Source organism: Hesperophylax consimilis, chromosome 4 (assembly GCF_061612785.1).
Source record: "Hesperophylax consimilis isolate HC1 chromosome 4, BYU_Hcon_1.0, whole genome shotgun sequence".
In the NCBI taxonomy this organism is placed as follows: Eukaryota; Metazoa; Arthropoda; class Insecta; order Trichoptera; family Limnephilidae; genus Hesperophylax; species Hesperophylax consimilis.
Genome location: NC_142839.1, coordinates 37,364,151 through 37,389,582, shown reverse-complemented (window position 1 = coordinate 37,389,582; position 25,432 = coordinate 37,364,151). Strand labels below are relative to the sequence as shown.

At 32.8% G+C, this 25,432-nt stretch overlaps 1 protein-coding gene across 1 annotated transcript in view; it reads left to right on the top strand.

The window, feature by feature from the left end:
• The window catches only part of LOC149424663 (inactive dipeptidyl peptidase 10), a 228,679-nt gene that overhangs the window by 160,196 nt on the left and 43,051 nt on the right, over positions 1-25,432 (top strand). The window contains exon 9 of the mRNA XM_089630913.1: positions 25,232-25,335. Coding sequence (XP_089487039.1) covers positions 25,232-25,335 — 104 coding nt within the window. The remainder of the gene's footprint in view (positions 1-25,231; positions 25,336-25,432) is intronic.

The following is a 25,432-nucleotide window of genomic DNA, read 5'->3' as shown; positions in this document are numbered from 1 at the left end:
CAAATTATACGTTTTCCTGTTGAAAACGGGACTGGTTATTAGAAAGTTGGAACACGTGTTGTTAAAAATAATAATATTTTCGCATCTCGTCCATTATATTTATTCGGACAAGGCGACCAGCGTGGTTAACACGTGTTCAGATATATTCTGAATGACTAAAATTTTACTAGGAAATGATCATGCATTCAAATTTTTAACAGTATTTGATTTAAAAACGCCGTACTCATATTTTTTTAAGTGTGTTAAACATAGTCATATTCATATTTTAAATTCAATAATAAGAGTGGGAAAGGGGGTGAAGTGATTTAAAAAAATCTTATGTAACCCTCACTTTTTCTTGTTTTGAAGGTCAAGTGTGCGAAATTTCATCAATCTCTGAATAAAACCGAAGGTATGTTTAAATGCAAACCTACACGGGATATCCTTCTTATACAGTAATTACCGTCAAATACTTTTATCTGGTGCCTAAAGAATAATTTACAACTGTCATGAGATAGGAGATTACGTAGAATAAAAAAATCCATTAATTTATGATTACTCCATCATACATTGTGCTAACAAATGTAACCGAGGAAAATGATTTGGGTGCAAACTTTCATCTAAAACTAAATTACGTCAAATTAAGCTTTGAAAATGTTGGGTTATGTGGATATTAAGAATGTGCAGCTAATCAAAAATATTCAAACCATAAAAATTGTACTTGTCATTGGTTAATAGGAGTTAAATCGAGTACAACTCAATGGTGTTGGAAATACCAACAATCAGCACCAAGTTATGCTATTCATTCACAAACGATAGAAAAAATCAAAATAAATTGTTATGATTTATTAACTTCAGAATGGTTCTCTCTCTCTCTGGTTTCAATCCTGGGATTGGTTTGCAGCAATTTTATCTAATCTCCTCTTCCATTCTTCCCTGTCTTGTGCGGCTCTTTTGACTTCTGCAGATTTGGTTCTGATTTACTTCTATCAGAATGGTTATTACAAGGGATATTGTCAATTATGACTATCAAATATGTAATTTTTTTAAATTATCCGAACAACAGAAGATTAGTTGAAGACTAAGAAAGATCAGAAAATCCATAATTGTCAGGCCTGAACTATTTATTATACTAGATTTCTTTCCATATACCTCGCAAACCAACATCGAGGCAAAATCTACCGTATTATTGCGACGGGTCCATGATAACTCAACACAGTGACAATTCAACACACCTTTTAAAAAGTGATATAAAGTCATTAGAAACGATGAAAAAAAAATCAAACCTAACCTAACCCAACCTAATTAACCCAGTTAATAAAGTTTTTGTTTCATCACTTTCCATGACTTTACATAACTTTTTAAAAATGTGATGAATTATCATTTTGATGATTTATCCGGCCACCGAATTATCTATATAAATAAAAATTCAAATTCTTCACCGATTGCTTTGAAATTTTCATACAACGTTGCATTCGTATACGCGTAAGTTTTTATAAACCTATATGTTATAGATGTCACCTGCGTCAGGTAAAAATATTATTTTTTAACTGCGCCATCTGTTGGACGTAAAAGAAACACGCGCTATTGTTTCTTCTTTTGCACAGACAGATGTGCCACAGCAACGCGTGGAAGGGTACAGTTAGTTTTTAATAAAATTGTAATAATTTTTAGTTCATTATGCAGGTACACTAAAAATTTTACATTTAAAACCCAGTATCTCATATAATATTACGTATGCGATGCATTATTTTCCTTGGTCACTAGCCTTTCTGGCGGTGAGCAAAGAGTAAATGGTAAAATGATTAACACCGTTAAATTAAGAACTTGGTTAGGAAGTTTTTACCAACACCTCGCATATTGTCAAAGCAGTCTGCAGCTTTGTAAAACAACCAGCTATTGAATTGCATCTGAAAAATACGTGCAATTTGTAAAAGCTTGAGGGATATTTTATGAACACGTAGAGAAGTGTTTGTTTATAGTTGTGTTCCATATAAACCGTAGAGCAAGTTCCGTTTGTGCAGTTCAGCTGTGTTTGACGGTATTTAAAAACTTTTAATTTGCTATTTTTTATGCATGGGAAAAAGTTAATTTGTATTATATGGTACCGGTATGGTCGACTGGTCGGTGGCTGAGTTGTAATCGCGTTTGGGTCCCACCCAGGGGTCGTGTGTTTAATTCCTCAGCTGGCGAAGTCCTTCATCATAATACAAGAAACAGTTTCCGCTTACTGTGGTTGTAGTATGAGATTTTCAAATATGGTCAGGTTAGGTTAGGTAATGTTTATAATTATTATTTTTTTTGGTAAATTAATGTTTTTAAGAAAAAAAATAATAATTAATATTTGACAAGTTCAAGTATTTCACCTAAAAATGTAGACAATTTGTCTCGACGCCATCTAGTGAGAGAGTTAGCACTTACAATGCCTTTCTCATATAAAATAAAGTTGGTTGTTTTCAGGTGAAAAAATGTAACAAGCAGTAATTGTTGAATGAAACACTAGTATATATTGAATCATTTCGCGGGTAAGAGATAAGCCGCCATAGCTCAGTGGTCAGAGCTGTCGACCGGAAATCGAAGGGACACGGGTTCGAGTCCCGTTGGCGTCATGTATCTTTTATCAGGAGATTTTTCAATGTGGATGAGTGTTTCAGGCGAATAATTATTGCTTGTAAAATAATGTTTATATTTATTTTTAAGAAAAAAAAATTATATAATTTTGTAGTGTTATGAATTAATCATTTACGAGTACTAAGGCTATAAGATTAACTAACTTTGAAACATGTGCTGCGGGGTTCGGTTTGTGATGAAAGGCTTTAAATCACAGTGAGAGAAAAACAGATAAACCATAGCTGCAAGAAAATATGCAAATTATTTATGAAAACGGACATGCTAACGACATCTGGCGGAGAAAGAATTGATCCAGCTTGCTTGCAGTAGATTCCTGTAATAGTTGAAATTAAATCAAGGTTCCGGGACGAGAGCAGAGATGTCGTAAAATCGTCCAGGACTAGACAGGGCTTCCCCTTTTCTAGGCCTAAAAATAAACAATGAAGGTTGTCAACCAATAGATCTAAACAAAGAGCTATAAAAATTTTGAGTAACCAATCAGTGAACGAAGGGGGGTGTGTCTACGAAAGACAAAGGATTGAACCTTGGACCCGACATTAAAAAAGATAATTAATTGCATTTCCGTTCCCACAAAAATTAGAGGTGAACGCACTATGGCATAAACACTGACGTTCAAGGCGACAAACTCTAGGAAATGTTTACAATAACCGAGACATTTAGGTGATGGCGAACCGTTGAAATCGAGTGCTTTGAAGATTTTACAAATTGAAAAACACACGCACGAAAATGCAATGGAAAATTTATAAACGTGATAGTATAAAAAAGGGACGGGAAAAGCAAAGGAAAGTTACTGGCGGAATTTCAACTGTAGTGCAATTATTTATGATAGCAGGAGGGTGTCATGTTCGATAAAAATCGTACTAAAGAGAGGAGTGAGTGTTGGAAACAATGGAAATTAATCGTTATCAATTTAAGATGAAACGGACATATTGGTAAATCAATTTTGAATGAAAAATCTCGCAAAAAAATACACTTTTAGAAAAGTGCGGCGATCGAATGGAAGGATAGTACAGGGATTTTGGACTGCTACGAAGGTTCTAGGAAAATGAAAATTGAGTATTAGAAGAAGACAGTAAAATTAAACATATATCGATAGATTAGATTCAGGAAAAGTAGACATTTTCATGATTATTAGGTTAGATATATATTAGAGTTACCCAATATTACGGAGGGATCGAAACAAGACAAAAGGTTGGCGGTCTCATGTATATTTTGAAGGGTAAACAATCGAAATCCGAACATGATTTTTATTTACGTTAAGGTAATAAACGATTGGAAAAGCGATTAACTTTAACGTTGGTCTTATGAAGTATTTAGATTAGTCAAAAGAGATAAAAATTAATAGGTTTGAAATTAAACTAAATTTACGAGTCTGGTACAAAAATTTTAAACGTAAACAGGTGTCCAGACATATAATTTATGTGAAATCTTGTATGAGAAAGATGGAGGATGGGGCGGAGATTGGATCAGGCAATAAAAGTGACAGATATCCCAGAGTCAAATTAGGTATATCTCCCATAGAAGTGTGGAAAACTATATATTAATTAATAATAAATGAAGTATGAAATTTCCCAGGAGACCACACACATCGGGAAAAGTGGAGAAAAGATGAAAGAAAGGGTAAAGAACGGAGATAAAGAATAATCCAAGTGGAGAAAAGTGATACAATTCAAATTTATCCGTGAAATAAATAAATACGACTTGGAAAATAACTAGTTAAAGAGTTATGAGAAATGACATAAGAATAAAGAAGAAAATTGTGCAAGAAAACGTCGCGGATAAAAGAAAATCCAAAAGATAAGGAAAAATTCAAATCTGCGGCATTAAGAGAGAAAGTACTGGTGAAAATGGAAAAGCTCATATAGGTGACAATAAAATTGAGTAGAATTTAGATAAATCGAAATTCTAAACTGCATAGTAGGGATTTCAACATGGATTTAGGTATTTTTCACACGAGATGCGTAAAATTGAGATGTATATATATATTATTGAGGACGGACCTATCGCAAATTGAGAAAAAAAAGGAACACAAAATCATGAGAATTTAACTACATTTTGTATGAACACAGGACAAAGGAAGCTTGGGCGATTAACACAGACTTACCCGATTCGGACCCTATCGACTTAGATTTGTGAGATAAAAACTAACTACCGCCCAGAGCCGGAAAGCAGAACATCTTATGGGAGCACATTCGATATTGATGGAAGGGGTGTTTGGATTTACGAGTTGATAGGAGATAGAATTAAGCATCAAGAGACATTCAGATACGTCTTTTGGAACCTGAGAGGGGTATAAAAGATGGAACTCATCAGTCAGGAGGGCAGTCGCGCCGAGGGTTTGAAAAGTTGTTACATGGCAGTACTACGTCTATTGGTAAAATTCTAGTGAAATAATCTAAGTGTTAAATTCTGAACAAGTCCCTAGACTTAGAAAGTTTTGTAAAAAGTCTTAAATTCAGTTTCTAAATTCTGAAAACCCCACCAGTGAAGTTTTGTTAAATCAGTTTAATTTGGTTAAACAGTGAAAATAAATATAATTTAAACTCAGTGCTTAAAAGTGTTAAGTGAAGTGCAAAAAGTGAATTGTGAATTAATTAAAAATTTAAAAATAATTATTTCATTCAAAGTGAAAACATTCAAATTAAATTTAAGAGTTTGTTATCGTTAATCTAAAGTGAACGTGATCGCGTATTGATATTTAAAAATAGATTATAATTTAACGTCAATTTGGTTAAAAAATAATAATAATAGTAATAAATACTTCATCTTAGGTTAAAAGAAACACAAAAACAAAAAAAAAGGGATTCGATAATAATAAACGTTTAAACCTTTGTTCTAAAATTAATAGTAAGAGGAAAAAAAATTAATTTATTAAGAAGTTAATTAAAAGTTTGCACAATTCGGAATAAATTTTCTTATCAATTTATATAAAAAGAAATTTAGAATTAATAAATTGTTCAATTAAAATCCATCGTGCGTATAGCGACAGTGTTAAAAGTGTTTGTCGTTTTAACCGGAATTTTAATCATCAGTCTATCATTTCGAAAAAGAATTTGAAACAGCTATCATTCAAAAGCCTAAACTAGAAAGGTGTTATAAAATCAACGGGTTTTCTGGATTAGGATTTCGTTCGGAAGAAAAATTAAATATCAGCTAATTTATACGATTCAAGCGAGAATAAAATTTTAAATAGGAATAAATAGTCGAAAAGATTTATTTTGAAATTAGTTGAAAAATACAATTAATTAGGTAGGATTTCTTCATCAAGGTTGTTGTGTACTACCCGACCGGAAATACCTTGACGTGGGTGAGTTTTCCTTTTATAAATAATTTTCAGGTCCCAGGAGACACAGAAGGGCTGTGAAGTGGAAGTATATCAATTGAATATTAAATTAAAACAACAAAACAAAGAATTACACATTAATATATGTATATTGTATATTTGTATATATATTTATAAATATAAAATAAAATATTGTATATAAAGAATATATATATGAGTAATGTAATTATATATATGTATTTTATTTATTAATCGAAACATCGAAATGGTAGCGATTTTTAATACCTACCCGAGGACATATCTATATTATTGAAAAAGAAAATATGTATTTATTAATATTCAAGACCATGTAGAATCATATACCTTATATTTATTTATTAATATATGTAATCTTATTTAACGTATTTTGACAATCGAGATATGTGTACATATATATATATTTATATTTATTCTTCATTTAACCTAGTAAATTTACTAAATTCGGAAAATGAAATAAATAGTTTAACTTCAATAAAGGAATTAAAAATATTTAAATTAACTATGCACAATAAACGGTATCATAACTGAATCAGTAAAGAGGCACAAATGACTTCTAAGGAATTTTAAAATAAACAAATCTCACATTTAGGTTAGTGTGTCAGGAGATGTTTATATTATTTGTTTACAAAACAAAGGATCACTGGAGAATTGGGTCAACCGCATAGTTTGAAAACGACCTTGGCCATAATTAGTTAGTCACAAAGGATTTTATTAATTACCCGAAACAGCTGGAAGATGCGTGTTCTCAAATACTTATCAATCACAAACGACAATTGAAAAATCACGGGTTAGCCAGATTTACATCAAAAAATTACATAAAACATTTAAATACCATTGATTAGATAATTGCACAGTTTTTATTGGTTACCTGAAACAGCTGGAAGCTGCGTGCTTACAAATACTTATCAATCACAAACGACAATTGAAAAATCACGGGTTAGCCAGATTTACATCAAAAAATTACATAAAACATTTAAATACCATTAATTAGTTAGTCACAAAGGATTTTATTAGTTACCTGAAACAGCTGGAAGCTGCGTGCTTACAAATACTTATCAATCACAAACGACAATTGAAAAATCACGGGTTAGCCAGATTTATATCGAAATATTACATGAAACATTTAAATATCATTGAATAGATAGTCGCATAGATTTTTATTAGTTATCTGAACCAGCTGGAAGCTGCGCGCGCTCAAATACCTATCAATCACAAACGACAATTGAAAAATCACGGGTTAGGAAGATTTATATCGAATAATTATACGAAACATTTGAATATTATTGATTGGGTGCTCATACAAAACCCCATCAGTTGCCTGAGATATTTGAGGGTCGAGTACTCTCTAATGTGGCAATCAACTACTTGAAACAATTGGAAAATCACGGGATAGGATGAACAAAAATTAATGTTGAACCCTGGAGGTAAAATTTAAAACAAATACAGTTCATCAATAGGAGGCAGTGGTCGCTCCTACAACAAGACCATTAACCAAACCAAATAGAGATGACGATTCTCTTAAATAAAAACGTCAAAACCAAACAAACAAAAGCCTGGAGTTCGATAGCTCTCCAAAACAAACTATCAAATAATTTCTTATTCTACTAGTATTTATTAGTATCACCTTATTAGTACGTATATATTCGGTTACCAGACCTAGAGCTTCGCAGAGTTCTTGGCGCGAGATCCGAGCTCGGGATGCGAGGTAGATAGCCTCGTATTGCGAGTTATAAACCTTTCCCAAACTGTATGTATACATATATTTATTCGTATGTACTGTTTACTGGAGAATGCGGACCTGCATACAGCTTGCATTTTAGGTCTTATAGGCCACTATCGCATTTTCTCTTAAACGTGGAATGAGGATTCACAACCCGTAAGTCCACACCAACCGTGAGTATATGATTGTATATAGGACGAAATCGGTTCGCCCTAAGTAAATTGTAGTCCAAGGAGGGGTCGGAATTTGGGGGTATCGAGACCCGAGGGGAAACTTGAAGGCTGCACATGATGACGTGGAAGGCTTTTTGGGACGAGATAACTTAGGTATCAATCAAGGAGCCGTGTCAAAGGATTGTGCAAATTTCTTGTTGACTCACGATCATCTCGTTTACTTGCAGGAGGATTTGGAGCCAAATTATGCCAGCAAATGGGCTATTCCGAGTTCGTCAAATATGCAATTAACTAATTACATTAACCTACTAAATCAATCTTTACATGTACCTTATAGCAGCAGAATCATAAAGGAGTGGTGCCACACAGACACAAAAGTTCACCAAAATCAAATTTACTAACAATTAACCATTTGAGTTATATTAAATTACCTGTCCAAATAAACATGTATAATATCTTTTATCAGCGTTTAACTACGACTTTGTTAGGGTGCAGGGAATCAGAATAATTACAATAGGAAAGTTAGCTCATTCAGAAAATTCATTTAAGTCTAGGTTTGCAAAGGAAAGACCAATTAAATTGTGAAACTCAACACCTCGATCAGAACCAAGGGGGTTACCACAAAAATGAATGTAATTAAATTCCTATATCATAAATCAAAAAAATTACACAACGTTTGATGGAATTTAATTACAATATAAATACGGGTATATTTGCGTTCAAGATCGTAAATAACGTATTAATTAGTTAAGTACATATGTCTCTAAAGATATATAGTACAAGAGAGCTTTAAGTAGCTTTCTGTAGATATCAAAGAAAAGGGTCCAATTTTCATGGAGGCTTATGTGTTGTAGGGGAGGAATTTTCCATCCCTGCGAACACATATGCAAAGCCTTAGAGAAAAAAATTAAATATCGGTCATAGCCAAGAGAGAAGAAAATTTTATATTGTTTTAAAACAAACAAAAAGGAATTATATAAAATTACTCTCACACCCAAAAAGGTGAAACATTACAACTGCATAGCCGTGTCCAGGAGGTTCAGGTTTTATAAGTTTTGAGAGAAAAAAAAACAAAGTTATTGGTCAACCTATTGCAAAAACGGAGAAAATAATAATAATAAATAGGACGAAATTAATTAAAGAGTTAACAAAACAAAAAAAAAAAAAAAATTATCAGAAAAGTGCGACATTACATAAATATACAGTGAAATTTAAAAATAAATAGATTAACGTAAACAAACAATAAATCCAAAAAGAAAGTGTTAACGAATAAATCTTATAATACAAAAAGTGTCCTTATAAATAAAAATGTGTTAATTCAAATGACCGTGAACTTTAGAGTCAATAAAAATACCTTTCATACGATAATATAAACAATATGAAAGAAGTAGGTTAATGATGTCATTCACTCGAGAGGAATGCGTTCCGTAAACAAAAACATTGTTTATGTTTTGGGTTCATCGAACAAATCGGAATGTTGATATAAAGCAAGTTTAATAAACAGACAAACCCGAAAAACATCGAACTTATTGGGACATCAAAGAACATCTAAAAATTGATAAGATAAACATCGAGATTTTAAAAAGTCGGAAACATCGTTGAATAATACGTATCACTCCGAGGAACAAAAAATTAAATAACAAACGTCGAGATTAAATAAACAATGACACAAAACGAGATAGCTGGAACAAATATAACATAAACATTGCATTTGGATATCGTGAAGTATTAACGTAAACAATTATTGTTTATCTTATATCCGACCAGCGGCGGGCCGTGGTACTTAACAAATTATTCACAAAGTCAGGAAAAGAAATTATTATTTCATCGCTAGACATTCGACAGAATTATGAGGAGGATAGAAAGGTTTAGAGAAATTAAATTGATTAATGTTTTACAACACCCAATGTACCTTACTAGATATCATTGGTTTTGCAAAAATAATGATTACGGAAAATATAAAATTGATTAATATCAATTGATTAACAAAAAAAAAAAATATATATATTTTTTTGATTAACATCAATATCATTATAAAACAAAAGAAAAACAATTATTTTGATATGTTGGGGTGTAATCTATTATGATCATGTTGTAACATAATAAATAGCGGAAATATTACACCCATATCATGTGATAGATAGATCTATAATAACAATAATATCAAAATAGAAAAGTGTAATTGTATTACATCATAGTTAATCATTAGGACCACGTGTTAGATTCAAATGGTCGCGCTACGTGCCGCCAATGTAGATACTTGTTGTCAGGATCACAAATCTCGATAATCGGCAGAGACATTAATGAGGGTGAAACATTTGATGTTTTGTTTTGTGAGGTAAGATTAATCTTACATAATATAATTTACCATCTAAACGGGTAAGTTGAAATAACGTAAGATTTACTCATGATAATTTTGTTGACATTCGGATCAGGTTGTTGACTATTAAAACATATTTTAAGACACAGAGAACCCAGTCAATGGATTCGATAAAGAATTCAAGTATAGGCCAAACAAATAAACGTTGTTTTGAAAAGACAAAGTGTTATTTGAGAATTCGAGTTTCAATTTCAAAGAAAAAAAATAAACAATTCGGAGTTGGCTCGAGATTTTAATGTCGTTGACGAATGCTTATGATGGGATATATATATGTGTATATATATACCTATTTAGAGGAAACATCGTGATAGTTATTGAAAAAAAAAATCATGTTAGGTATTTCAAAATCATAATAGAATTTACAAATTTTGCAAATTGAATATAGATTTGAACTCAACGATAAATAAATATGGCAGAGAAAAGAAAACTCGATGACGAGAAGGTAAGACCCGAAACAGTTCCTTTAGGTGATGAACTGAGAGAAATATTCAAACGATCGCGAAAAAGTTCGTTACAAGTCGAGAATTTGAAGGCACGTGAAAATATGGGTCAGTCAGAGGGGGAGGCTAGAACATATTCGGATATCAAACAAGACGAGGGTATACAAGAGAGTGATGTGAAAATCATAAACGAACTTGAAATTTTACAGGAACAGCCAGGTGACAAAACACGGAAAAAAATCTAGAAAAACAAAAAAAAAATAGAAAAACGAGAAGGGAAATATTGTTACCAGAGAACTGTGAAATAGTTTAGTGATATTAAAAATAAAATAGATCAATAAATAAAATATAAATAAAAGTGAAAAAGTGCTCGCATGCAACAGACTGCGTTACGTAAACAAACGAAAGCAATTAAACACGATTCATTATGACGGGACAGTGAACCCACAAAATAGGACTCATATTGTTTATAAAACTAACCCTCGCGCCTTTGAGAATATAAACAAAATAAGAAATTTACGACTTGGATTAAACGCGAAGGAATTTTAAACGTAAACCATTTTGGCCCTTCATGAACGAACGGGTGACACATTAAGATAAACAAAACAAAAAAGGATAAGATAAAAGTGATATCCAGATGAAACGAAGGATAACGTAAATAATCCTTATAGATAAGGATAAACATTGGATAAAGATAAAAGATAAATTATGATTTATCTAACGGGATAAAAGTGTTAGGATTTGCGGACACTTATTATGAAATACAAACATCGGAGCTTAAATCAAGTATAGATCAAACAAATAAGTGTTGTTTTGAAACAACAAAAGTGTTAGTTGTGATTTCAACTTTCAATTTCAAAGAAAAATTACAATTCAGACGGCACCGAGATAAGCCACTTGACAGTGAATGAAAATAAATAAAATGGTCTAGACAAATAATAAACGGAAGCGCGTAGAATTGGAATTTGCAGCAACTGATAACACGGAGCAGGGGTACTCAACAGTTTGGAATTTGAAAAAAAAAAAAATTTTCATTAAAGAAAAAAAAAAGATTGAAGAATAAAACGTCAAGAAACGCTTGTTGTGAAGAGGGAGGTCTTAGTCCAACCAGGTTGAGGACCACCTAAACACGCGAGTCGAGGGGCGTGTTTTTTTTTCCCAGAAAAAAAAAAGAGATTAATTTTGAGTTTATCAAAATTAGAGAAAATTCCATAAAATAAAATCTACGCGAAAAAAAAAAAAAATAGAAAATACAATGTGATTCAAAGTTCAAGGTTGTTAACAATCCAAACAGAATGGAAAGAGAGATAGGGAATAACAGAATGAGGGGGGGGGAGAAAGGAAATAACAGAATGGAGAGAGAGATAGAGAATGATAGAGTGAGGTAGAGAAAGGAAATAACAGAATGGAAAGAGAGATAGGGAATAACAGAACGAAGGGGGGGAGAAAAGCTAGACTACATTTTGAACACAATTTCGATGTCTAAAGTAGTATACAACGTTAGCCACAGCAAATTGAGTTCAGAGGGGGGAACTGTGATGAAAGGCTTTAAATCACAGTGAGAGAAAAACAGATAAACCATAGCTGCAAGAAAATATGCAAATTATTTATGAAAACGGACATGCTAACGACATCTGGCGGAGAAAGAATTGATCCAGCTTGCTTGCAGTAGATTCCTGTAATAGTTGAAATTAAATCAAGGTTCCGGGACGAGAGCAGAGATGTCGTAAAATCGTCCAGGACTAGACAGGGCTTCCCCTTTTCTAGGCCTAAAAATAAACAATGAAGGTTGTCAACCAATAGATCTAAACAAAGAGCTATAAAAATTTTGAGTAACCAATCAGTGAACGAAGGGGGGTGTGTCTACGAAAGACAAAGGATTGAACCTTGGACCCGACATTAAAAAAGATAATTAATTGCATTTCCGTTCCCACAAAAATTAGAGGTGAACGCACTATGGCATAAACACTGACGTTCAAGGCGACAAACTCTAGGAAATGTTTACAATAACCGAGACATTTAGGTGATGGCGAACCGTTGAAATCGAGTGCTTTGAAGATTTTACAAATTGAAAAACACACGCACGAAAATGCAATGGAAAATTTATAAACGTGATAGTATAAAAAAGGGACGGGAAAAGCAAAGGAAAGTTACTGGCGGAATTTCAACTGTAGTGCAATTATTTATGATAGCAGGAGGGTGTCATGTTCGATAAAAATCGTACTAAAGAGAGGAGTGAGTGTTGGAAACAATGGAAATTAATCGTTATCAATTTAAGATGAAACGGACATATTGGTAAATCAATTTTGAATGAAAAATCTCGCAAAAAAATACACTTTTAGAAAAGTGCGGCGATCGAATGGAAGGATAGTACAGGGATTTTGGACTGCTACGAAGGTTCTAGGAAAATGAAAATTGAGTATTAGAAGAAGACAGTAAAATTAAACATATATCGATAGATTAGATTCAGGAAAAGTAGACATTTTCATGATTATTAGGTTAGATATATATTAGAGTTACCCAATATTACGGAGGGATCGAAACAAGACAAAAGGTTGGCGGTCTCATGTATATTTTGAAGGGTAAACAATCGAAATCCGAACATGATTTTTATTTACGTTAAGGTAATAAACGATTGGAAAAGCGATTAACTTTAACGTTGGTCTTATGAAGTATTTAGATTAGTCAAAAGAGATAAAAATTAATAGGTTTGAAATTAAACTAAATTTACGAGTCTGGTACAAAAATTTTAAACGTAAACAGGTGTCCAGACATATAATTTATGTGAAATCTTGTATGAGAAAGATGGAGGATGGGGCGGAGATTGGATCAGGCAATAAAAGTGACAGATATCCCAGAGTCAAATTAGGTATATCTCCCATAGAAGTGTGGAAAACTATATATTAATTAATAATAAATGAAGTATGAAATTTCCCAGGAGACCACACACATCGGGAAAAGTGGAGAAAAGATGAAAGAAAGGGTAAAGAACGGAGATAAAGAATAATCCAAGTGGAGAAAAGTGATACAATTCAAATTTATCCGTGAAATAAATAAATACGACTTGGAAAATAACTAGTTAAAGAGTTATGAGAAATGACATAAGAATAAAGAAGAAAATTGTGCAAGAAAACGTCGCGGATAAAAGAAAATCCAAAAGATAAGGAAAAATTCAAATCTGCGGCATTAAGAGAGAAAGTACTGGTGAAAATGGAAAAGCTCATATAGGTGACAATAAAATTGAGTAGAATTTAGATAAATCGAAATTCTAAACTGCATAGTAGGGATTTCAACATGGATTTAGGTATTTTTCACACGAGATGCGTAAAATTGAGATGTATATATATATTATTGAGGACGGACCTATCGCAAATTGAGAAAAAAAAGGAACACAAAATCATGAGAATTTAACTACATTTTGTATGAACACAGGACAAAGGAAGCTTGGGCGATTAACACAGACTTACCCGATTCGGACCCTATCGACTTAGATTTGTGAGATAAAAACTAACTACCGCCCAGAGCCGGAAAGCAGAACATCTTATGGGAGCACATTCGATATTGATGGAAGGGGTGTTTGGATTTACGAGTTGATAGGAGATAGAATTAAGCATCAAGAGACATTCAGATACGTCTTTTGGAACCTGAGAGGGGTATAAAAGATGGAACTCATCAGTCAGGAGGGCAGTCGCGCCGAGGGTTTGAAAAGTTGTTACATGGCAGTACTACGTCTATTGGTAAAATTCTAGTGAAATAATCTAAGTGTTAAATTCTGAACAAGTCCCTAGACTTAGAAAGTTTTGTAAAAAGTCTTAAATTCAGTTTCTAAATTCTGAAAACCCCACCAGTGAAGTTTTGTTAAATCAGTTTAATTTGGTTAAACAGTGAAAATAAATATAATTTAAACTCAGTGCTTAAAAGTGTTAAGTGAAGTGCAAAAAGTGAATTGTGAATTAATTAAAAATTTAAAAATAATTATTTCATTCAAAGTGAAAACATTCAAATTAAATTTAAGAGTTTGTTATCGTTAATCTAAAGTGAACGTGATCGCGTATTGATATTTAAAAATAGATTATAATTTAACGTCAATTTGGTTAAAAAATAATAATAATAGTAATAAATACTTCATCTTAGGTTAAAAGAAACACAAAAACAAAAAAAAAGGGATTCGATAATAATAAACGTTTAAACCTTTGTTCTAAAATTAATAGTAAGAGGAAAAAAAATTAATTTATTAAGAAGTTAATTAAAAGTTTGCACAATTCGGAATAAATTTTCTTATCAATTTATATAAAAAGAAATTTAGAATTAATAAATTGTTCAATTAAAATCCATCGTGCGTATAGCGACAGTGTTAAAAGTGTTTGTCGTTTTAACCGGAATTTTAATCATCAGTCTATCATTTCGAAAAAGAATTTGAAACAGCTATCATTCAAAAGCCTAAACTAGAAAGGTGTTATAAAATCAACGGGTTTTCTGGATTAGGATTTCGTTCGGAAGAAAAATTAAATATCAGCTAATTTATACGATTCAAGCGAGAATAAAATTTTAAATAGGAATAAATAGTCGAAAAGATTTATTTTGAAATTAGTTGAAAAATACAATTAATTAGGTAGGATTTCTTCATCAAGGTTGTTGTGTACTACCCGACCGGAAATACCTTGACGTGGGTGAGTTTTCCTTTTATAAATAATTTTCAGGTCCCAGGAGACACAGAAGGGCTGTGAAGTGGAAGTATATCAATTGAATATTAAATTAAAACAACAAAACAAAGAATTACACATTAATATATGTATATTGTATATTTGTATATATATTTATAAATATAAAATAAAATATTGTATATAAAGAATATATATATGAGTAATGTAATTATATATATGTATTTTATTTATTAATCGAAACATCGAAATGGTAGCGATTTTTAATACCTACCCGAGGACATATCTATATTATTGAAAAAGAAAATATGTATTTATTAATATTCAAGACCATGTAGAATCATATACCTTATATTTATTTATTAATATATGTAATCTTATTTAACGTATTTTGACAATCGAGATATGTGTACATATATATATATTTATATTTATTCTTCATTTAACCTAGTAAATTTACTAAATTCGGAAAATGAAATAAATAGTTTAACTTCAATAAAGGAATTAAAAATATTTAAATTAACTATGCACAATAAACGGTATCATAACTGAATCAGTAAAGAGGCACAAATGACTTCTAAGGAATTTTAAAATAAACAAATCTCACATTTAGGTTAGTGTGTCAGGAGATGTTTATATTATTTGTTTACAAAACAAAGGATCACTGGAGAATTGGGTCAACCGCATAGTTTGAAAACGACCTTGGCCATAATTAGTTAGTCACAAAGGATTTTATTAATTACCCGAAACAGCTGGAAGATGCGTGTTCTCAAATACTTATCAATCACAAACGACAATTGAAAAATCACGGGTTAGCCAGATTTACATCAAAAAATTACATAAAACATTTAAATACCATTGATTAGATAATTGCACAGTTTTTATTGGTTACCTGAAACAGCTGGAAGCTGCGTGCTTACAAATACTTATCAATCACAAACGACAATTGAAAAATCACGGGTTAGCCAGATTTACATCAAAAAATTACATAAAACATTTAAATACCATTAATTAGTTAGTCACAAAGGATTTTATTAGTTACCTGAAACAGCTGGAAGCTGCGTGCTTACAAATACTTATCAATCACAAACGACAATTGAAAAATCACGGGTTAGCCAGATTTATATCGAAATATTACATGAAACATTTAAATATCATTGAATAGATAGTCGCATAGATTTTTATTAGTTATCTGAACCAGCTGGAAGCTGCGCGCGCTCAAATACCTATCAATCACAAACGACAATTGAAAAATCACGGGTTAGGAAGATTTATATCGAATAATTATACGAAACATTTGAATATTATTGATTGGGTGCTCATACAAAACCCCATCAGTTGCCTGAGATATTTGAGGGTCGAGTACTCTCTAATGTGGCAATCAACTACTTGAAACAATTGGAAAATCACGGGATAGGATGAACAAAAATTAATGTTGAACCCTGGAGGTAAAATTTAAAACAAATACAGTTCATCAATAGGAGGCAGTGGTCGCTCCTACAACAAGACCATTAACCAAACCAAATAGAGATGACGATTCTCTTAAATAAAAACGTCAAAACCAAACAAACAAAAGCCTGGAGTTCGATAGCTCTCCAAAACAAACTATCAAATAATTTCTTATTCTACTAGTATTTATTAGTATCACCTTATTAGTACGTATATATTCGGTTACCAGACCTAGAGCTTCGCAGAGTTCTTGGCGCGAGATCCGAGCTCGGGATGCGAGGTAGATAGCCTCGTATTGCGAGTTATAAACCTTTCCCAAACTGTATGTATACATATATTTATTCGTATGTACTGTTTACTGGAGAATGCGGACCTGCATACAGCTTGCATTTTAGGTCTTATAGGCCACTATCGCATTTTCTCTTAAACGTGGAATGAGGATTCACAACCCGTAAGTCCACACCAACCGTGAGTATATGATTGTATATAGGACGAAATCGGTTCGCCCTAAGTAAATTGTAGTCCAAGGAGGGGTCGGAATTTGGGGGTATCGAGACCCGAGGGGAAACTTGAAGGCTGCACATGATGACGTGGAAGGCTTTTTGGGACGAGATAACTTAGGTATCAATCAAGGAGCCGTGTCAAAGGATTGTGCAAATTTCTTGTTGACTCACGATCATCTCGTTTACTTGCAGGAGGATTTGGAGCCAAATTATGCCAGCAAATGGGCTATTCCGAGTTCGTCAAATATGCAATTAACTAATTACATTAACCTACTAAATCAATCTTTACATGTACCTTATAGCAGCAGAATCATAAAGGAGTGGTGCCACACAGACACAAAAGTTCACCAAAATCAAATTTACTAACAATTAACCATTTGAGTTATATTAAATTACCTGTCCAAATAAACATGTATAATATCTTTTATCAGCGTTTAACTACGACTTTGTTAGGGTGCAGGGAATCAGAATAATTACAATAGGAAAGTTAGCTCATTCAGAAAATTCATTTAAGTCTAGGTTTGCAAAGGAAAGACCAATTAAATTGTGAAACTCAACACCTCGATCAGAACCAAGGGGGTTACCACAAAAATGAATGTAATTAAATTCCTATATCATAAATCAAAAAAATTACACAACGTTTGATGGAATTTAATTACAATATAAATACGGGTATATTTGCGTTCAAGATCGTAAATAACGTATTAATTAGTTAAGTACATATGTCTCTAAAGATATATAGTACAAGAGAGCTTTAAGTAGCTTTCTGTAGATATCAAAGAAAAGGGTCCAATTTTCATGGAGGCTTATGTGTTGTAGGGGAGGAATTTTCCATCCCTGCGAACACATATGCAAAGCCTTAGAGAAAAAAATTAAATATCGGTCATAGCCAAGAGAGAAGAAAATTTTATATTGTTTTAAAACAAACAAAAAGGAATTATATAAAATTACTCTCACACCCAAAAAGGTGAAACATTACAGGTTTTATAATTTTTCAGTTTGCCAAAAGAAACAATATTTTTGAACAATTGAAAAACTTCAACACAGTTTCTTAGTGATTTATTTTTGGAGTATTACTTTAGGAACAGCTGAAGCTATCAGGAGTGCCATTTCTTTTTCCAAATTTCTTCATAAATAAATTGACTAGTACTGGCGACAGCGGACTGCCCATCGCAACTCCTTCCACTTGCTCAAAAAGTTCACCCTGAAATACACAGTAACCCGTTTTGAGGCAGTAAAAAGCTTATAAATGTCTTCCTCGTCTTACTGAGCGCTGTCATGGAGTCTTCTAAAGGCACATTGGTGAAAATAATATCTCCTTCCTCAGTCTTCAGTCTCAAACTTCTTAAGCTTACTTATCAGATATGTGGAATTCTTAATCCACGAATTAGTTTTTCCTGTTTGCATCTGCAGTAATCTCCATAGGCATTGAGAAAGTTTGTACGTCAGTGTACCAATAGCGCTGACAATAGGTCTCATTGGGATATCTTTTTTATGGATTTTTGGAAGATCATACAGGGCAGGAGTTCTGGAGGCTTTTACGATTAGCTTAGATCGATCCTCTTTCCGAATGCTGGAAGCTTCGACTAGTTTCCTTATCTTCAGATAAATCTTGTTGATGGGATTGTTCTTAATCTGCTTGTAGGTGTTGGCACTGCACTAGATTGTTTTGCTTATAATATAATCGTAACCATTTGCTCTTACTTGTAAAACATCAATAGGTTTGCGGAATATAATTTCTTGTTTTTGTAAACACTGCATTATTACTTTAAATAGTAAAGATTTATTCAGTAGATCTGAACTGGTTATTTCTGTAATATTTCGCATCCCTTACCTGAAAGTTTGATCGCTTCAACATACTCGTACATCACAATTATAATAGTGGTCTGCAAATGAATTTGCGTAAAAGTACCATATGCTCATGCAATCAATGAATCTAAATAATGTATTATGTGACAGGAGATGGTTCATGAACAACTAAACAATCTAAGGTAGGTATCTACAGTACATGCAGCTTCAGTCAAAAATTCAATCGTCAATTGTCAGTTTACTTTGATATGTTAAGCTACTCATACAGCATTACACTCATTACATTCGACTCAAAATTGACCTATTTTAGGATGCATTTAAAGTCTAGTAACCAAGTGCATAGTATTATCCACCGTATCCTGCGGGAAAATAGAGCGATAGTGTCGGGGTAGGTTTCTAAAATGTAAATTAATTAACCCCTGATCTGCAGCGGCTGGCTACAGCAGAATCAACGCCAATAAATCTAACACACACCACCAGACCGTGTCTTCGTAGCAGGAGTTAGGCGACACATCTTAATCTAGCCATAAACAACATTTTACCCAGAGCCATCCACATGCGGTATATGCATGGCTCGATTTTCACACGTTAGCGTGATCTTTCTGTTTTACAAATATCTTCGTTTACCTAGAATTATAACATAATTTAAAATAATTGCACATAATTGCGCAAGGCAAAAATCGATAGTGTGAATTCCGCATAACGAAAAACGGAGTTCTACAATTTAAACTCCCTTGATAACTAGAAAAACCAGCTTAAAAGTTCTTCATCGAAAAAAAATATGAAAATATATTTTATTGAATGCCAAAAGAAAAAAAAACTCCCAAACGACCAACACAAGATAACCGAATTGATAAATCGGAGTAAGAATGACGGAAGACGTAGTGGAGGAAGATGCCGCACTTGATGGCTTGAAAATCTATGTGACTGAAGTTTACAACCTGAATGATACAATGTGACTACGTTTTTGATACAAGTTGACTACGTGACTGATACAAGTCGACTACATGACTGAAACAAGTTGACTACGTGACTGATACAAGTTGAATACGTGACTGATACAAGTTGACTACGTGACTATTAGAAGTTGACTACGCGACTGATACAAGTTGACTACGTGACAAAAACAAGTTGACTACGCGACTGATACAAGTTGAATACGTGACTGACAAGAGTTGTTTCGTGCTGCAGCCTGCAGATTAAACAAGATAACCCTGATTTTATCGAAAATCCGATAGGAGAGGGCGCGTTGTGAAGTATTACGAATTAAAAACAAAACGAAAAATTATAGACAATAACTCTACGGTATATAGTTATTTTAGCTTAAGATAAATATTGAAGATAACGCGGGCCTCGAGTCTAGTATAGAGGGCATTCTTTTGTTCCTTCCCTCCAGGATAAGAATAGGTGGGGGGGCCAACCTCAGTGTGTCCAGGGGCCCCACCATGGCTTAAGACGGCCCTGCTTACCTATATGGTTAATCGTAAAAATATGATGAATCGATTATGAAAACTTTACTTTATTTTAAAACCTTTTCTGTCTGTTTTGGCTTGTTTCCGACTTCATCTGAAAAAAAGACACTTTCCTTATGAGGTTGACAACTATGATGACTGTTATTGCATTTGACCTGTTTTTCACGAACTAAAAATACTCGCTTTATAAGATTGTTTTACGATGAAAATATTTAGTTAAAATTGGACGGTAAATATTGTAAAAAATTAAAAATTACCGGGGTTTTCATTAAATAGAACGCACTCTCCTCATTACAACCTCAATTAAAAGAGAGCGGAGTATGTTTGAACCGAAACGTTTATATCATCTTATAACATACATTATACAGGGTTTTCCAATAAGAGATGTTATTTTGAATAGCCCGCTATTTCGGTAGATGTAACTTTTGAAGCTGTTATTTTTTGACATTTGACAAGTAGAAACTACGTTATTAATAAAAATGAAACGATACACGCTTCAACAACGCATTGAAATTATTAAAATTCACTTAAGTGAATCAAATGCAAATCATCTTGAGTGATGAGGCCCATTTCCACCTCGGTGGCTTCGTCAACAAGCAAAATTGTCACATCCGGGGCTCGGAAAACCCAAGAGTTATTGTTGAAAAGCCTCTCTATCCTCAACGTGTGACTGTTAGGTGCAGTTTATGGTCCGGCGGAGTCATCACCTCACTGTTTCAAAAATGAGGCTGGAGCAACAGTTACGGTGAATGGATTGCGCTATAGAGAGATGATTAATAATTTTTTATGGCCGGAATTCGATGGTATTGATCTGGACAACGTTTACTTCCAATAAGACGGCGCTACTTGCCACACAAGCAACAAAACCATTGATCTTTTATGATTGAATATCAAAATAACAACTCTTATTGGAAAACCCTGTATAATTATACCCATTGATTATTTTAATGGCAGTCTTCATCTACCGTGGATTCGTTTTCTCTCAAATTTTCTTTCGATTAACAGCAATTGTAATACTTTTTATCTGTCACCTCCTCATTATATTATGTCCAATATACCCATTTGAAGTAACCGAGCTGTGGATGTACGAGTACATACTAAAAATACCTTCTCTTTCTTTCCTCTTACTTGTTTGTGAATCTTTCCATCCATGAAATTTTGAGCTTTCTGCCGTAAATCCACATTTCAAATGCCTCCAGCTTTTTGTTGGTAGCTTTTGTTGAGGTATATGTTTTCGTTCGTAGAAAAAAATACAGGTTTCAAATAACACAGCCAGGACACATTTCATATTCCAGCACTTTTTCTTCCATTTTATCATAAACGAACCATTGTAGTAGCTAGTATTTGACTAACCTTATTATTATTACTATACTGTTGAAGTAGCTACTAGAGTTTCTTGCGCTAAATACATAATGAATTCCAATTCTTTCTTGATCATGACGTCTTCAAGAATATATATATTTACTGTTTTTGTAATTTAGAGAAAAAATTACACATTTAAACAAAAAAATTAAAGCATAATATAACAGTAAACTGATAAACTAAATATAAAACCAAATTAGTAAAACATTTAACAGTAACGTAAAATTACATATTTTTAGTAGGTACCTACGATGCATCAGTAAAATAAACTTAATCTTCCACATATTAAGAACAGTGTAAAACTTGCTCAAATAAAATATTACTAATTTCTTAAAAATCTCTTCAAATTATTCGTTTTCTTGTTAAAAACGGGACTACAGGTCTTTAACGAATGAATTGACAAATTTCCTAATAAAATACCGGTAAAACACGAATGTGTTACGATGATGTCGGAACACGTGTTCGTAAAAATATTTATAGTAATTTAATATTTTCACTTTTCGTCATTATATTATAAAAAGATGAACGGAGCTGTGTGAACACGTTTTATTATTATAATAATTATACTATGAAATTACTAATAATTTATCAGGAAATGGCACGCTGTCACGTTTTTAACATTATTTTAATAAATCAGCAATACTCATTTTTCTCCGTGTAGTTTGTGAAAATACCTCATTGCTTCGAAAAGGCTTCAATGGGTGATATATTGCCTTATTTTGCAATGACAATGATATCATAGACAATGCCGTCAATATTTTAATATATAAAAAGGGAATAATATTCCCTCAATATGGAGATAATAAAACGCAGCCATTGGAAAAGTAAGTCATATAGTATATAAAGAACAGATCAGAACTTCCGGCATTAAATTATGAATGATTCACAACGTTTTTCAAACAAAAATTAGCACCTGACATTGGATTTGAAATATTCCGAAGCCATTAAAAAACCTCGTTTAAAATAAATTATTTCACTTTTTTATTAAAAAACAAACTTCGTTGCGCAGTTAAAACAGATCCCTTTACGACCCTTGCAACAGCCGCAGCTTGCAGCATAGCCTTATAATTATTCAACTTGAAAACAATCAACATTAAAACTCACACGTGAATAAAGGAGATGAATTACCCACAGTTTAAGTTTACTCGTATAAACGAAGTGGCCTCGGAACGTGAAATGTGAATTCACCGGGAGGTTATAAAAAAGTTGAAATACGGGGTACACTTTTTGCTCATCTCCCCCTGCATCCTTTTAGATAATACAGGGTGAACCAAAAACAGCAAAAAATCTCCCGAAGCTCAATGGCATCTGCCTTTTCCGCCCCTGTGGGCAAATCGTTTATCGTGGTGCAATAATAAAATCGTTCATTCGTAAAAAGCCAGACTTAAAATAAATTCTAATGGAACGGAAATCTTTGCTTTGAGGTATTATTCTGTGCCATGGAACACAGAAGTAACCGTCATTATAACCGACCAAAGATGAATAGTCATTGCGCTTATTTTATCGCCGGAAATTAGTGTTCTAGAAATTATTAAAAGGGATCAGATAATCTCACACTGCATTTATTTAAGTCAAAGTCGTCATCTTTACAATTTTATTTTATCTTATTCGTTTATCTATATTTACAAGGTAAATTTATACGATAACATAATGGTACAGTGTTTCAGATTAACAACACCACTCCAGCGTATGTGTAGTAATGTTGTGCAAAACTGGTATATGTTAATGGAGTGCACAAGCGACGTAATAAAAATGAACAATTATAAGCTTATATTTTATATTTCGACAAGTAGTTACTACCCGGATTCCGCCTTGTTTTAACTTCTAATTGAATAGGATGATAAATATACAATTAACAATGTTGTAGCGTTTTATCAATTTTACGGTTTTACCAGCTAGATAATTCATATCTCCAAAGCTTTTAATGGATATTACGATATTGCATCTGAAAATAATTGAGTAATTATAGATACTTTCATATAAACTGTCGTGACAACACAGCTTACCGACAGTTTGTTGTGAGAGGCACAAAAAGATAATCTTTTATTAACATTATATAATATAAAGTACAAACGTGCCTCACGAAAAATGCAGCAAGCATAACTTTTCTTTTGTATGCATGAACTTAAAAGCAGTTTTTTTTCCGTGGTTCTGCAGTAAAACTAACCGGAAATTTTTAAATTGAAGAATTTCATTTGATTATAAAAGAACAAGTGTGAAAAAATTTCTCCTGCAAGAAAACAGGTTTGCGAATATGTAATATTGTGCCGTGTTCATATTTGAAGCCAAAACGCTCCGTCGTATTTTTCTAGCCATGTGTTTACGCGCCTTTTCCAAAGGTGTTGTTCAATTGTTCATTGTTGCCACGCCAGTTGTCATTGGCCAGAAAATGCCGACAGAAGCTTGTTCACCCCGAATACGCACAGAAAAATAAAATTATTTCAGTAAAGCACAACGATATGAACGTAGAATCTGGAAAAATTCTTCGTACATTTTTTAGCATTGATATTTCTGTATATTATTTGTTTGAAAAATGGAAATACCTAAAACTCGAGTCGCATTAAAAACACTTAAATATGTAGGTAGTTTTTCTGACAGATTTAATTAAATAGTTTACGATATGTAATCAACACAGTGTCAGCGAAAGAAAATTTTATTAAATTCTAGAATTCCGCTTCAATGTCAATACTCACAAATTATTGAAAAAAACTCTTTGTTTCAACTCAATTAGATAGGTAGGTACAAACAATAAGATGGTGAAATATGCATAAAAGATGCAATCTTTTTTTCTTGTTAATAATTTGTGTCATTTGCCGGAAGGTTCCGTTTCAATCTTAATATATACAAGTTATTTAATTAACCCAAATTAAGAACCTAATAATATATTTTGTGACGTTTTTCCTTCTTTTCCGAAGTAAATATTTGTTTCTTCAACTAATTAAGGTGAAACAGGATGTTATATAGATAATTATTGCATATTAAGATTGAGCAGATTCTAGATTTTCCCTAATTTATTTTCATTTTTATTTGTGCTCATTATCGATCATCGATACTGCTTTTTTATTTAAATTATCGAACAAAGGGGCCTTCAGCTTAGACGAAATACAATATTAAAACGTGTAAACTTACCTTAACTTCTCCTTTTTTCCAAGGATTTTTTTGAATTGTAGATACTTTATCCAAGTTTGAACAGAAGACATGACCTCTCAAAAATGACTGTTTAGAACACAATTTGATTTGAAACATATATGTAATTGATTTTGCCAGGATCAAGATTAGCCCTAATTACATTAGTTTACAGTACATTTCCTTTCCATACTTCCCTAACAGCCAGGTTCCCCAAATCCGACAGTAAAGCTGTGGATAGTGGAGGTCCAGAACGCCAGCAAACCGAGGAGATGGGAAGTTTCTCCCCCACCAGCCCTGGACGGACAGTGAGTACATTCTTGAAACGAATCGCCGAGTCTTGAAGTTTTGAGAATCCTCGAAAACCACACACTTCCAATAATGGAGAATTACTTTGTGATGGGT